The sequence below is a fragment of the Vicugna pacos genome, chromosome 5 (genome assembly GCF_048564905.1).
Source record: "Vicugna pacos chromosome 5, VicPac4, whole genome shotgun sequence".
Taxonomy (NCBI): Eukaryota; Metazoa; Chordata; class Mammalia; order Artiodactyla; family Camelidae; genus Vicugna; species Vicugna pacos.
Genome location: NC_132991.1, coordinates 48844585 through 48861589, shown reverse-complemented (window position 1 = coordinate 48861589; position 17005 = coordinate 48844585). Strand labels below are relative to the sequence as shown.

The window sequence follows — 17005 nt, the reverse complement described above, 5'->3', positions numbered from 1 at the left end:
ATGCCACAAACAGTAAACACAGGGAGGGTGTAAAAAGGCAGGACTGTTAAAATGCATATGAATTTAGAGATCGGTAACTTAAAATAATTAAGTGTATATAGACAGCTACATATAAACCTCATGGTAACCACAAATCAAAAACCTCTAATAGGTACACACACAAAAAAGAGAAAGGAATTCAAACATAATACTAAAGATCATCATCAAATCACAAGGGAAGAGAGCAAAAGAAGATGAAAGGAACAAAAAAGAACTACAGAAAACATCAAAACAATTAATAAAATAGCAGTAAGTACATTATCTATCAATAATTACTTTAAATATTCCAATCAAAAGACAAAGAGCAGCTGCATGGAAAAGGCATAAGACCCATATATATGCTGCCTACAGGAGACTCACTTCAGATCTAAAGACTCACAGATTGAACATGAGGGTATGAAAAAGGTATTCCATTCAAATGGAAATGAAAGAAAGTGGGGTAGCAATATTTTTATCAGACAAAATAAGACTTCAAAACAAAGACTGTAACAAGACAAAGAAGGACATTACATAATGATAAAGGGCTCAATCCAACAAGAAGATATAAGAATTGTAAATGTATACGCACCTAGATACATAAAGCAAACATTAACAAACATAAAAGGAGAAACTGACAGTAACACAAAAATAGTAGGGGACTTTTAACACCCCACTTACATCAATGTACAGATAATCCAGTCAATCAATAAGGAAACACTGGCTTTAAATGACAGAATAGACTAGATTGAATTAACAGCTAGATACAGAATATTTCCTCCAAAATAGCAGAATACACATTCTTTTCAAGTGTCCATGGAACATTCTCTGGGATAGATTACATGCCAGGATAGAAAACAAGGCTCAATAAGTTTAAGAATATTGAAACCAGATGAAGCATCTTTTCCAACCACAATGGTATAGGACTAAAAAGTAGTTACAAGAAGACAACTGCAAAAAACTACAAGCATGTGGAGTCTAAACAGCATGCTTCTAAATAATCAATGAGTCACTGAAGAAAGGGGAAATTTTTAAAAACCTAGAGACAAATGAAAATAGAAACAAACTGATCCAAAATCTATGAGACATAGCAAAAGTAGTTCTAAGAGGAAAATTTATAGCAATACTTGCTTACCTCAGGAAATAAGAAAAATCTCAAATAAACAATCTAACCTTAAAAAAAACAACTACAAAAAGAACAAACAAAACCCCAAATTAGTAGAAGAAAATAAATGATAAAGATCAGAGTGGAAATAAATGAAACAGAGTAAAAAGCAATAGAAAATGTCAATAAAACTAAGAGCTGGTTCCTTGAAAAGATAAACAAAATTGATAGAACTTTAGCCAGTCTCATTAAGAAAAAAAAGAGAGGGCCCAAATAAATAAAATTAGAAATGAAGGAGGAGAAGTTACAACCAACAACCACAGAAATACCAAGCATAGAGCATTTACTAGAAACAACTACACACCAACAAATTGGGCAGTCTAGAAAAAACGGGTAAATTCCTAGAAACCTATGTCTCAGGACTAAATCAGGAAAAAACAGAAACTATGAACAGATTGGTTACTAGTAATGAAATTGCATCAATAATAAAATAAATTTTTAAAAATCTCCCAACAAACAAAAGTCCAAGATCAGATGGCTTCAAAGGTGAATTCCACCAAACATTTAAAGAAGAGTAACACCTATCCTTCTGAAACTATTCCAAAAAATTTACGAGGAAGGAATGCTTCTGGACTCTTTCTACAAGGCCAGCGTCACCCTGATAGCAAAATCAGACAAAGACCACAAACAAAGAAAATTACAGGCCAATATCACTGATGAATATAGATGCAAAAATCCTCAACAAAATATTAGCAAACCAAATACAATAATACATTAAAAGATCATACAGTATGATCAAGTTGGATTTATCCCAAAGATGCAAGGATGGTTCAATATTCACACATCTACATGATAGACCACATTAACAAACTGAAGAATAAAAGTCATAATCAACTCAATAGATGCAGAAAAAGCTTTTTGACAAAATTTAACATCCATTTATGATAAAAAGTCTCAAAAGAGTGGGTACAGAGGGAACATACCTCAACATAATAAATGCCACATATAACAAACCCACAGCTAACATCACATTCAATGGTGAAAAGTTGAAAGCATTCCTCTAACATCAGAAACAGGACTACAATGCCCACTCTCACCACTTTTATTTAACATAATATTGGAAATCCTAGCAACAGCAATCAGACAATAAAAATAAATCAAAGGAGTTCAAATTGAAAGGGAAGAAGTAAAATTGTCACTGTTTGCAGATGACAGAATACTATACATAGAAAATTCTAAAGATGCCTCCAAAATACTACTAGAAATCATCAATGGATTCAGAAAAGTTGCAAGATACAAAATTAATATACAGAAATTAGTTGTATTTCTATACACTAATAATGAATTATCAAAGAGAGAAATCAAGAAAAATAATCCCATTTAAAATTACATCAAAAAGATAAAATATCTAGGAATAAATATAATAAAAGAGGTAACACACTTGTACTCTTAAAAATTATGACACTGATGAAAGAAATTGAAGAAGACCCAAACAAATGGAAAGATATACTATGCTCATGAGTTGGAAAAATTAATATTGTTAAAATGACCATACTATCCAACACAATCTACAGATTTAATGCAATCTCCATCAAAATGTCAAAAGCATTTTTCACAGAACTAGAACAAATAATTCTATAATTTGTATGAAAACACAAAAGATCCCAAATCTTGAAAAGGAAGAACAAAGCCAAAAGTATCACTCTCCCTGATTTCAAACTATATTGCAAAGCTGCAGTAATCAAAACAGTATGGTACTGGCACAAAAACAGACATTTGGATCAATGAAATAAAACAGAGAGACCACTTACATGTTCAACTTATCTATATTTATCTCTAACAAAGGAGGCAAGAATATACAACAGGAGAAAAGACAGCCTCTTAAATAAAGAGTGCTTGGATAACTGAATAGCAACTTGCAAAAGAATCTACCTGGACTACTTTCTCATATCATATACAAAAATAAACTCAAAATTTAAGTATTAAAGGCTTAAATATAAGACCTGAAACCATGAAACTCCTAGGGGGAAAAAGAAACATAATCAGCATGCTCTTTGACATCAGTTTTAGCATTACTTTTTTCAGTATGTCTTCTCAGGCAAGGGAAACAAAGGCAAAAATAAACCAATGAAACTATATCAAACAGAAACTTTTGCACAAAAAGGCTGCCTACTAAATGTGAGAAAATATTTGTAAACAATATATCTGATAACGGCTATTAATATCCATAATATACAAAGAATTCACAACCCAACATCAAAAAACCCCAAACAATGCCATTTAAAAATTGGCAGAGGATCTGAACAGACATTTTTTCAAAGAAGATACACAGATGTCCAACAGACACATGAAAAGATACTCAACATCACTAATCATTAGGGAAATAAATGCAAATCAAAACCTCAATGAGTTATCATATCACACCCATCAGAGTGGCTATTATCAAAAAGACAACAAAAACAAGTGTTGTTGAGAATGTGCACTGTTGGCAGAATGTAAATTGGTGCGACAACTATGGAAGACAGTATGGAGGTTCCTCAAAAAACTAAAAATTCAACTACCATACAATCCAGCAATTCTATTTCTGGGCATTCTTCAGAGCAAAATAAAAACACTAATTCAAAAAAAAATGCACCCCTATGTACACTGCAGCATTATTTATAATAGCCAAGATTTGGAAGCAACCTAAGCATCCATCAATAGATGAATGGATAAAGAAGATGTCTCTCTCTCTCTCCCACTGTCTCTCTCTCTCTCTCACACACACACACACACACATACACACAGAGGAATATTATTTGCCATAAAAAAAGAATGAAATCTTGCCATTTGTGACAACATGAATGGACCTGAGGAAATCATGCTAAGTGAAATAAGTCAGATAGAGAAAGACAAATACTGTATTGATCTCACTTATATGTGGAATCTAAAAAACAAAATAAATAGAAAAAAGAGAAAGTAAGATTCATAAATACAGAGAAGAAACTGGTGGTTGCCAAAGAGGAGGAAAATAGGGGGAATGAGTGAACTAGGTTAGAGAGAATAGGAGGTACAAATTCCCAATTATAAAATAAGTTATGGAGATGTAATGTAAAATTAGGGAATATATGTCAATAATAATTTTTATGATGACCGATCATAAGCAGACTTACTGTGGTGATCATTTTGTAATGTATAAAAATATCAAATCATTATGTTGTACACCAAAAACTAATATTAGTTGATTATACTTCAATTTTTAAAAATGTGAACCAAAAAAAGAAGTTCAAGAGCAAGGGCTGAAGGGTGACTGGTGTTAATACTTAGAGAAAACTCAGAACAGTAACTTCATCTGGGGACAAGAAAGGATAGATAATGAGTTAAGTTTCAGTCTATAGCTGTGCTAAGTAATATCACTAGCCACGTGTACCTATTTAGATTTAAATTAAATAAAATTATATAAAATTTAAAACTTAGCTCCTCAGTCACACTAGTCATATTTCAAATGCTTAAAGGCCACATATGACCAGTGGCTACCATAATGGACAGTATAGACCATGTAACACTTTCATCAATACAGAAAGTTCTAGTGGACAGTGCTGATTTATAAAATTTAAGTTGACAGCAGAACAGAATTCAAGTAAGTCATTTTAATATCCCAAATGCTGGATCCTGTGAAGTTCAAAGAAGAAATGCAAAATCTAACCACATAATCAATCTGAGTGGGAGTAACAAACTGTGACTACAAAAATTAAATAATTCATATTACTTAATTACAGGTCCTGGGATACATGAACACTTCCCACTTGATGGTTGGAGGTAGCTGACATGGCAACTATAAATAGAGCTTGTCAGCGAAGTTGCTGACACGAATTTAGACAGCATTCTGGCCCAAGACTCTGGTTAGTAACTTGAGATATGTTGGCAACGCCAAGTATTACATACAATACAGTATTTTTCTTAGCGAGTGTTACGATGATGCCTATAGCACCAAATTTCACTCAAGACAAAACTCCCTTGTCAAAAGTAACTGCAATTCCCTAGAATGGTAACAGCTTTCCTTAATAAGTAAGCATATTTCAACTACAGAAAGATTTAGAAGTAAATATACAAATACAAGAAGAGAATCAAAGTCAGATGTAATGCTTTTGTTTTAAGAAAGGTAAGCAAATACTGATCTTTTGAAAACTTAGAAAATTTAAGAGAATCTGGCCTGCATGAATGACTAACTTGTAACAAAGTACACACTGTATGAATCCATTGTATGATTCCACTTATATAAAGTTCAAAAGAAGCAAATCCAAACCACAGTGTTAGAAGTCAGGCAGTGGTTAACCTGGTGGAAGGAGGCACTGGAAAGGTAAATGAAGAGGGCTTCTGGGATACTGGTAATGCTGTTTCTTAACCTAAATAGTGATAAGATGAATGTATTCACTTTGTAAAAAGTAATTAACTTTTATTTAAACTTATAGTTTATGCACTTACTTATATAATAAATTATGTAACAGTAAATAAAGTTTACCAAAAATAATTATATATACAAACATTTATAACTATGCAAGTAAGTTTTTAATCCATGTACCACCCCAAATTATCTTAGGACCATCAGTGTACTATCCTTTGAGACACATTAACATACCAAAGAAAGAAAAGGGTAAGGGAAAGCTATATTCTAAGAACAGCAATAATTCTGGTGTGTAGTTTTACATAGTAGGTACCAAGAAAATAAGGGATAGGCCTGGAAAGGCTGATTTAGACAGACCCTGCTGGAGGACCTTAACTGCCCTACCAAGGAAACTGCAATATATTCAGTAGGCAATGGGGATAACACATGCCAATGATGCAGGTGGAAGACCACTTATTTACCAAAAAGTTTTCAGCCCTTAATTTCTCCAAAAACATTCCAGGAAAACCTCCATTCTCCAGCCTCCAGTTTCCAACATGGAAGGACTTCAGAAGAGTCACAATCCTGGCCTCTCCCCAACCCTCACACATTCACTTTTTCCTCACAGGAAGGGTAACTTACCTGGTTAGTGACTTCTGAGATGAGGCACCACGCACCTGGGGTCGGCCCTTTATCTCTCTCTCAATCTATCGGCTATGGAGAGGTTATACGCTAGTCTCTCAGTGCCATGTATGAGGCTTACCAGAGCTGACTATGCTCTTGCAGAGGAGGGCTCCTATGGTCCAGCACTACCTGAGACTGAGCATAGCAAATTCAGGGTAAATATTAGGTAGCCCAAATCTAAGCCATATACTCCAACCAGCTTTATTAGAAATAAGGCTGATATTTTTATTCCATCTGTCTATATTGCATGTCTTATCTCTTAGTTGATTCTGAACTCAGATGTGGGACAAAGGTATGATTAAATATTACCCCTAAAGCCCAACAAATAAAGAAAATAAACTCAGGATTCTTTGATTTGGTTTGGATTTGAAATTAACATACTAATCTGTTCAACAAAAGTTATCTTCTCTATAAGAAAATAAAACTGAAAGGAGTAATACTTGCTTAGCCCTTGCTTTTAAAGGGTTCCATAAAGTATCTCATCTGACTATAACAGCACTTAGTTTCTCTGCAGCTTAAAAAAAACCAGCTCACTTAAATTATTACTAGATATTTTTATGAAGTGACTAGAGGAAGATGGCTCTATAGTAGATACTTCCCGTCCCAAAGAAATCTACTTACAGAAGATGTGGTCCATCGCAAAATGATACTTGTAATATAAGAGAAGTATGATATCAAATAACCATGAGATTAAGTCTTCAGAGCTTCTTGTTCATTTATAGGCCAAAACAGTTAACTTCCAGCCAGGCAGTAAATCCTCCATTAACTCTTCTCTTTTCCTTCTTTCTCCTCTGATTTGGGGTCTTCCTCCTCCTCTTTCCCTTTTATTCTCAACAGTGTCTTTTCTCACAAGTCAAACAGCAAAACTCACTCACAAAAGGAAACAGACTGGTCTATTTTTTTAAACCATGCATCATATTTTCTTAAATTATGAGTTTCCTTTTGAGAGGAGTGTATATTTTATAATTTACTTAATAAGTACAGTATGTCCTCATAATTATGACACAGTATACAATCATGATCTATTTAACCACAAAAGGTTTGAAACTTGGATGACAAAGAAAACAGCCTGATGATTACCAAATAGATAATTTCCCCCTAGAGAACAACATCAAGTGCAACAATACCGTGTAGGGGAAGAAACATGGCCTCTTGAGTGAGACAGATCAGAGGTGAAATGCTTTCTCTGACTTCATAGTTGTACAATCTTAGACAAATTAACCATTCTAAGCCTCTACTTCCTCATCTGAACATACATATAGTGTCACCTCTTTTTCAGAGCTGTTGTGAAAATTAAATGAAATAATGCACATAAAAACCTCAGTAGGGTGCCTGGTACATTAGGACTTAGTCAAATTAAAATTCCTATTACTACTATTACTAGAATTCCTAGCTAGGAACTCAAAGTAGGCTAAGTATTTCATTCAGTGTAACTACTATAATAAGCTCTAATTTTGCCAAATGGTGTTAAATCATAACTCAAGTCACTTGTGCAAATAACTTTGCTGCAGAAATGCATAAGCTTTTACAGGTTTCAGGATGCCCTCCTAGGATACATTTACAAGAGGTTAACTCAGGTTTTTCCTTCTGGAAAATATCTACCAAGGTTTCTGGTAGATGTTAAATAATAATTATTTTTTAAAGAATGGTGTGTATAAATGACAACATAAGCAAGTAAATTAAGTAATTAGTAGCATTCTTAATCAGATAATCTTTGATATGAACGAGAAGAATTTATAACCTCTGTAAAAATTGCCAAAGAACAGTTCTAACGTAAACTGTAAGGTTGGAGCAAAAATCACAACTCGGAAAGTGGTTTCAGTGTAACAGGAACATGTCAACAACGGATTTTTTTCTCCTCTTTTTCATAACATCATAATGACTTTTCGAAAAAACAGAAAAACATCCAAAACCAAAGCATAAAAAGTCACATATTTAATTGATATTTACTATGATTTTATTGGAATCTAAAACTGCATTCAGAAGCAAGATCAAAAAGAAATTGTTCACGGAATAACATGCATGTAAAGCAAAACGAAGGTCCAAAAGTAAACCATCATCCTCAAAATTCAGCTCAGCAACTTCAAATAATGAGAATATATGTTCCTGGATAGACGTAATTAGAACAAACTCATAGGAGACCATATGACAAGGTAACAGGTTTTAAACATCACCTAGTGCACTGACTTCCAAAACTCAAATTAATCCTTTCCTCTTTATTCTCATGGCCACCTTCTTGGTTTAATCCTTCTTTATTGCTCACCTGATTGGCTACAACAGCCTCCCCTAATGAGTCTTCCTATAACCATCATCAACCTTCTTCCAATCCATTCTTAACACTGCAGGTGAAGTCATTTCTCTCAAACCCAAACCCAATCCCAATCTGATCATGTCTCTTCCCCGCTTAACTCCTTCAAGGGTTCTCCATCACCTAGCCTCCTATCATGCTTCATTCTTTTTTTTCATTATATTTACCATCATCTGACACACTGTATTACTTGTCGGTTCACTATCTCTACTCCAACTAGAGTTGGATAGAATGTAAGTCCATAAGGGGAGAGATTTTGTTCACTTCTATATGTTACATAGTAAGTTCTCAAACATTCACACACAAATGAGTGAAAATCAATGGACTGATGACATACAGGCCAAAGGCCTCCATGACCTGCAAGTGCCCTCCTCTGTTCACTTTACTCCCACCGCTACCAATACTGAATTCTTTTACTTACCTAAATACAATATGCACTTTCACGCCCTTCTGCTTTGCCATAAAGCTCTAACTTTTGCCTGGAATACAAACTCTCCTCACCATCCAATCAACCTGCCATGCTATCATCCATATTTTAAAACCATTTCCAGAAATCTTCCCTTGACCTGACTCTATCCTTCATGCTACATCTGTACCTGTATCTACACTGGCTCTACTCAAAATGTACTAGAATGTGTATCTCCCTTGCTAGATTATGAATTCTTTGAGGCCAAAGAATATTAGTGATCTCTTTGCCTCCAGTACCTAAGACAATATCTGTCATAAAGCAACTACTCTACAAATGTTGTGTATAATTAACATGTACATGACTATACCCTATAAGAGGAATGAAAACATGAAGTTTCAAGAAGTCACTCCTCCAATTCCATGACGATAACCAGCCATAAGGTAAAACAATTACAACCAATAACATCATCCAAGGTAATAAAAGAGAAGGAGTTATACAAATAACACACGTCACCAAACAATTTCAAAATAACGGCATATAGTCACATTCACACTTTACTAGATATACATGCTGGTTCCCTCTCGCTCCATCGTTTGCCTTCCCTTTAGGCTCAGCTCTGCTGCTGGTAAACTCAAGCCCAGTTAAACAATAGGAAGTAGAAGGGACACCTGGGTTCCCCTTGAACAATATATTAAGTAGATCACTCTGTGAGGATTGTTTTGATGTTCCACCTAATACAAGCTTTTGTGTTTCCTCATATTTTAATTCAAATTTCAAAATAGTTGTACAGGACTAGATTTTACCACTAGCCACACCTGAATTAAAGACCAGAGCTTTCTACCTGTTATAATCTATGCCACCAATGTGTTACTATTGTGCCTTCAGTCCATGGAGCAGCCACAGAAGGCCTCCCAGACCAGTCACTGTCAGCCATGGGAAGTCTCATCCATTACCTCAACGTGCCTTTCAAACATTACTATTTTTCTCTGAATGCTATAGACAAAGGCCTCTAAACCCAACCTTAAGGAACACTTGTCCAACCTACTTAGTTCTGAGAGTGTGAACCTACATATAGATGCACAATCATAAAGATGCATAGAATAGACATACAAATGAACAGACATACATATACATTAAGCCATTAGGAAAGTTACAAAAAGTTTTAAATTCAATCACAGCTAATATAACTTCAAATGAAACCAGAGGCCAAGATGTGATCCTTGATTCCTTCCTCCCCCACCACTCAGCAACCAAGTTATGGAAATTTTACCTCCTAATATTTTTTCAAACAGATTGTGCATTTGCAATATTATGCCTTAGCTCACAATCACAACATTTGTCATCAGGATAATGGTCTCCTAATTGGTCTCGCTGACTTTGGACTCAATGAAAACTGCATCTACCATTTGTTGAGGGGTTATGTAATCAGCAATGCACTAACCTCTTGTTTACTTAACTCTGTATTTTTCAGTTCTCACAATAACACTGCAAAGCGGGAATTATCGTTCTCATTTTCACAAAGGGACTAAAGCTCTGAGAGAAGTTAAGTGACTTGCCCAAGGTCATGTAGCTGGAATTGTGCAGTGGAAATTCAAAGTCAAGTCTTATGTTCCCAGAAATCATAAGCTCAACTGCTTAAACCTTCAACTCAGTCCCCAGCGCACCCTTTCTAAAAGGTAAATGTAATCATGCTTTACCCGACGTAAAGTCCTGCTAACGAGACCAGCCTCTCCAATCCTCATCCCAAGTCATTCTTACCCTCTCCTGCCACACTTAACTCTCAGCAGTTCCCTAATCTATCACTCACTGATTGACCTGTGAACACACTGTTTATCTGCCAAGAACACTATTCTCCTTTGGCAGGCTACTTCCAACACAAACTTCAAGATTTACTTAGACCATCCATACTTTGGAAAGCCTTCACTATAACAAAGAAATACCCAAAACTGGGTTAACTGAGTTTTTGCTACTGTTATCACCTGAGATTCTAATTACACTGTATTATAAATTTACCTTACTAGATTATCAGTTCCTTAAGAGTAAAAACTACATTTTAAAATCTCTGTATTCCTAGTATAGTGTGTACGTAGCAGAGGAAGGACTCATGAACATTGAACTAATGAATTTATCAGAAGCAGGATGGCTTAAGAACTTGGCCCTAAACTTAACTTCGTGGGCTTTCAAAATTTAACTTGCCAAGCCTACAGCAGGCTTCTACATTTGTAAAATGAGATACAACTGCACCTACCTCATAGTTTGGAGAGAATTAAAAGGAATCATAGATTTACCACAACCTCTGGCACATTCAAAGTACACAGTAAACATTAGCAATGTTCTTTTCACTTTCAAAGTTTATTCACGCTGACAAAGCCACATCTCAGAAAATAGTTTTTCCTAGCAGCTTCCATCAGAACTTAACATTTCTCCAAAAAGTTGGAAGTCAAGATGTCTTCAAAAAAAAAAAAGGCTTATGTACATCCTCATCCACAAACAAGGATCTTTCATCTTCTGGTTACACCAGCGTTCAGTAGCTACCACTACACCCTAAATCCCTAACAAGCGTCTGCAGTTTATAGCTTTTATCCACACCTCAGCTTCCTCCTTCAAAGACCATGCCTCTAAGCAAGCGGAAAACTACACCACAGAAACCAGCCAGCATCAGTTCTCCCCGCATACAGGCTTGCGTGAGTTTGAAGAGATCCATCATTTGGTACAAACTTAAATTTCCTTGGAGGGTCATAATAGAACCCCTTCTTTTTATTCCAAAACCTTTGCCCCCAAAATATTCATTCCAAATAGAGAATGAATTCCTGGTATTAAGAATCCAAGAAAGGGGGTCCTCTTAAAGCCTTCCCCAGTAAGAGTTCCTCGGGTCTATTACTCTAAAATAGTGACCAAAATCCAGCATTCCATCCTGCCCCCTTCCTGACAGAGTCCAGGGTCTTATCCACTCTCTCCAAAGAAAGACGGGTCCGCACTTTCAGGGACCAAGCTGCCTTCCGCCCACCCGTGTCACCTCCCTTCCCACCTCGCTTCTGCCCTTCGGCAGCACAGGCCCAGCCTAGTCCCTCGCCGCCAGCTCGCTCCGCAGAGCCGCTACTCACCGCTTCTTGGGGATGGTACCCGACTCCTGCGCGGCGGGAGTGGCAGTGGGCGCCGCCGCGGTCGCCGCCGCGGCTCTCCGCGCTTTGCACTCATTGATACTCAGAGCCTCCTGGGGCCGGCCCAGCAGATGGCCGGACAGAACTCTCAGCCTTCGCCCGGCGCGGTCCCGCTCCGGGGCCCGGTCCCGGTCCGCTGCAGACCCGGAGACCGCGCCCGCGCCCGCGCCGGTCCCGCCCGCCGCAGCCGCCGCCTCCGCCATGGCTTCCGCCTTGTGCCGCCGCCTGGGACCGCTGGGCGCGGGTGAAAGGTCACTCAGAGCTGCGCCCGGCGCGACCATTCGCTGCGGCGCATCCCGGCAGCCACCGCGGCGACTGGGCGGCGGGTGCCATGCGCCTGGAGCTTCATTTTTCTCAGCTCCCGCCCACTGCGCCCGCCCGTCCCCTGCGGTCACGCCCCGGACCGCCGGCACCTGTCAGGCAGGTGAGTTTGAGCAGTCCCGGGATTGGCCAGGCCCGGGTTGGGCTAGACCAGGAGCCAAACTGCAAGGTGTTCTAGTGCCGTGGCTGGTGCCCTCGGGTGTGGCCTGAGCCCCTGGAGTAGCTTTCGGGAGCAGAGGCTTCGGAGCAGGAGACATGAGCTGTGCTGGGGACCTGACGAGCGAATCAATGCCATCCTTTTCCCGAATGAGCTCCTACTGCTCCACCTCTGCTCTCTCTCCCTCCGTAGGCATTAAAGTAACTCAAAGCTGACTCTTGTTGCCTGTAACCATTAGAATAAATAGAGCAAATTTTCTCATTGCCTGCTTCGTGGGTAGCACAGTGCTTACTGCTAGATCTCAAGTAAGTAATCTCCATTTTACAGATGAAAAAACTGAAGCTCAGAGACACTGCGTTGCCCAAGGGCATGCAGCTAATAAATGCGAATGCTGAGTTGCAACCTAGGTTCTTTTTCTGTTGTTACTGGCTACTGTGCCCTTCCTTTCCCCTAATGGTGGGAAAGTTTTTCTGCTGCTATAGATAAAATTACCCAAAAACTGTTCTTAAGACTTCTCATTTATCTACAAAATGTTGGCTTCATTTCTGGAGAATGGTACTTGGTGAAATTAGGGGCATCTCAGGACAGTGCTCCATAACCGTTTTCAGTCAATCGATTAGATAGGCTTTTATAAGCCTATAGACATCAAACATAAGTAAAGTTCCTTTTTGCATAACAAGCAATTTAAAGATAAGTCTTGGGAATTGTAAGAGAAAGGGTTGCCATAAGCATTCTAAGCTCAATGAACTCACCTCCTTTCTGAATAGCCACCTTCTTGCCAACACAGGCTGTGTGAAAAAATTAAGACATTTCAGGAGTTAGACTGATGCAAAATAATTACTTAATAGTTCTGAAAAAAATTCAGGCAGTGGTGAGGAGGACTTGATTTGCATGCCTGATCTCCAAATCTTAGATAGTTCAGTATTAAATATTCAGCCTATCTACAGAATCACTGAGCCCCATTCCTATTTAGCTGCTCCTTCTAACCACTGGCTATTTCAAATAGACTAGGAGTGAAAAAAAGGAGGCAGGAGGAGTAAATTGCTGAGTGCCCTAAGGAGAAAGGCTCCTCAAGTTTGAGAGTTCAGCAACTCTACTCTTTGAGCTTCTCACACTCTTTCTGATGTTTCTAGAACAGAATTAAAATACCAATTAGCACATTTGCTTGCAATCATGTAAAATTTGTAAGTGGAATAAATGTAATGTAGATGGCCTTGATGAAGGGTTTCATAACCCCTCTCCTTACAGGAGCAAAGCCCAAACAGAGTGCCTGGATACTTAATTCATGATACTTATTTCATGCTACCTAAGAGGAACGAATGTTTCACACAAAGCATGGTCCATTGAGATGCTTATGATTTGCACCAAAAGCAAAACCTCAGTGAATATCACATTCAGAAAGGCCATCTCCATGAACCTTTTCCTCTGAGTTCTGGTATACTTGGCCCTTAATAACGTGGATTCATGTGGAGGGCAGATCACATGCACAGAATCAAGGGGTGAACCCATGACAGAATTTAAATGGAAATGCCGTTATTTGTGTTTGTAACATCTCTTCTAATATGAGGCACAAGAAAGTGAAATAAACTCCTGAAAAAAGCACCACACTTCTTTATTGCACTGATTTTAATTACTTTCATTTCATCACATTTCATTATGAGTGATCCTTGAACAAAGGAATTCTTGCATTTTTATATATTTTTATTATGAAATACAATGGAGAAAAGTGAACCAAAGCATAAATTATCATAGATCAAATACCCATGTAACTTCCATCTAGGTTGAAAATTAGAACTTTGCCAGCGCCCCAGAAGTCCCCTTTATGTCCTCTCCCAATCATTTCACCCTCTCTACCTGCCAAAGGTAACCACTGTCCTGAGTTTTATGATATACATTTCCTTGTTTTTTTTAATGCTTTTAACAATAAAGTGTGCATCTATTTACTGTTTTTTGCGTAAATATATTTAGTATGTTCTTTTGTATCTGGTTCTTAACATTATGTTTATGAAATTCATCCATGTTGTTGCATGTAGTTGCAGTATATTCATTTCCCTTGCTGTATAGTAGTCCACTGAATGTGTATATCAGTTTATTCTACAATTAAGAGACATTTGAGTTGTTTCCAGTTTAGGACTATAGTGAATAAGATTGCTATAAACATTCTTGCATATGTCTCAAGGTGGGCATATAAATGAATTTCTGTAAAGTACCCATCTAATATTGGAATTCCTAGGTTATCAAATGTGTATATAGTTAATAGATAATGAAATGTCAAACTGTTTTCCAAAGGGATTGTACAAAATCTGTCCCAGCAACATGAGGGTTCCCATTGCTCTGACATGTGATTCTCAGTCTATTTAGTTTTAACTAATATATACTGTTATCTTGTTATGGTTTTAATTTGTTTCCCTAATTGTTAATGAGATCAAGTGCCTTTTTTGTATGTTTGTTGGTCGTTTGTAGATCATTGTGAATGTGTAATGAAGATTGATCTCCTATATTACCTTCTAGAAGACTTATAGTTTTTCCTTTCACATTTTCACTACAGTTTACCTGAAATTCCCCTTCACCTTCCCATTCTCCTGCCCCTCCTCCTTTTTTCCCTCCTCCCCCTCCTCCTCCTTCTTTTTTTGATATAAGTATCCAATTGTCTCAGCATGACTTGTTCAAAATATCTTGTTCTACATTGCCACCTTTGTCATAAATCAAGTGTCCATGCAACATTAGTCTATTTCTGACCTCTGTTTTCCATTCTATTGGCCCATTTATCTACTTTATGCCAATATCACACAGTCTTAGCTACTTTATATTCTTTTAGATCTTCTACCTACAATTATTTGTGGATAATTATAATTGATTTCTTCCTTTCCATTTGTATAGCTTGTACTTGTTTTTCTTGCTTTACCCAACTGCCTAGGACCTCCAGTACAATGTTGAAGAGACCATAGAATAGTGGCACCTTTATCTGGTTCCTGATTTCAAAGGGAAATCTTGTAAAAAATAAGCTGTATCAGCAAATGATGAAAATATAAAGAACTCCTACAATAGGGGGAAGATATAGCTCGAGCGGTAGAGCACATGCTTAGCATGCATGAGGTTCTGGGTTCAATTCCCAGTACCTCCTCTAAAAATAAACAAATAAACCTAATTACCTCCCCCTGCCAAAAATAAATGAATTACAGAAAAAGTAAAAAGAACTCCTACAATAGAAGTTAGCAGTGGTTTTGAATGGTGTGAAAACATTGAATTGTGCTTAGCTGTCTGCTCCAGTAAAGGGCACTGAGTTAGCTTAAGCGAAGATATTTAATGTGGAAGTGGCTACAGGTGGTTCCATGTTCTTTTGCAATACCATTCTATTGCAGGATGTCACAATCACCCTGTATAGGATAAGGAGGAGCTGAATTAAATAGCCAAATTACTGGGATAGAGTTGAATGTACTTTATGTTCTCTTGCTATTCTGCTACTAACATACTATGCAACCTAAAATTTTTTGTTTCTTGATCTCTTTGTATTTTAAGTCCGAATAATTTCTGGCCTGCCTACCTCTCAGATTAATCATAAAATTATAAATTGCCAAGATTTTGGAAACCAAAGTCAAAAGTCACTTTAAAATAATTATTTTCTTTGAAACATATAAAATCAAGAGTTGCTGTTTATCAATTAACACTCTAAACCAACAAACTTTTAACATTTTAAGTTTTTAGGTAAATTTAAACTCTTTGATCTCTAAGATTTCTTTATAAGCTTAAAAATTGAGACCCCTGTTTAAAGAGCTTTTATGTTTTTTTATGTCTGTGTTATCTACCTACCTACCTATATGATACTAGAAATTAAATTGAGAAATATTTAAATATTTCTTTATCAATTTATTTTTAAATAATAATGATAAGCCAATATATAAGTCAAATATTTTTATTAAAAATAGCTATTTTCCAGGAAAAAATGAGAAAAAATGACATTCCTTTACATTTTTTGCAAATCTATTTAATGTCTTGCTTAATAGAAGACAGCTGGACTCTCAGATCAGCTTCTGAATTCAGTCTGTTGAGATATCAGATGCCATGTAACTACTGGAAAACTCCGTTTTACACTCATGAGAGAATGAGAGTGAAAAAGACAGATAATGTCTTAGTCTTATTATGAAAATAGTTTTGACCTTACTGACCCCTGAAAGGGTTTGAAGGACCCAGCAAGGGTTTCCAGACCACATTTGAGAACTGCTACTCTAAAGTATTTTTATAGATGTCTGCTAAAACATTTGCTAGGTAAGTTCTAGACAACTGAATGCTAAAAGTAGTTAATGCTCTTGCCATAAAGTATAAGATGCCACTATTGATAAAGCTGTCAAAAATATTTAAGGCATAATTTCATATTTTGATACATTCTATATGAAACATATATATTTAAATTTCATATGATCACATTTTGAAAGTGTTTCCTACACTTTAAAATCAAATTTCCACATCTAATTTATGTATGAA

At 36.9% G+C, this 17005-nt stretch overlaps 1 protein-coding gene across 2 annotated transcripts in view; it reads right to left on the bottom strand.

The window, feature by feature from the left end:
* AGPS (alkylglycerone phosphate synthase) overlaps positions 1-12388 on the bottom strand; it is a 114998-nt gene extending 102610 nt beyond the window's left edge. Inside the window, exon 1 of one of the 2 annotated variants that reach the window (XM_006210205.3) lies at positions 11989-12388. In XM_006210205.3, coding sequence (XP_006210267.2) covers positions 11989-12326 — 338 coding nt within the window. In that variant the 5' untranslated portion in view covers positions 12327-12388. The remainder of the gene's footprint in view (positions 1-11988) is intronic. The other variant, XM_072961209.1, reaches the window with a different exon arrangement.
* Between the last annotated feature and the right edge of the window lie 4617 nt (positions 12389-17005).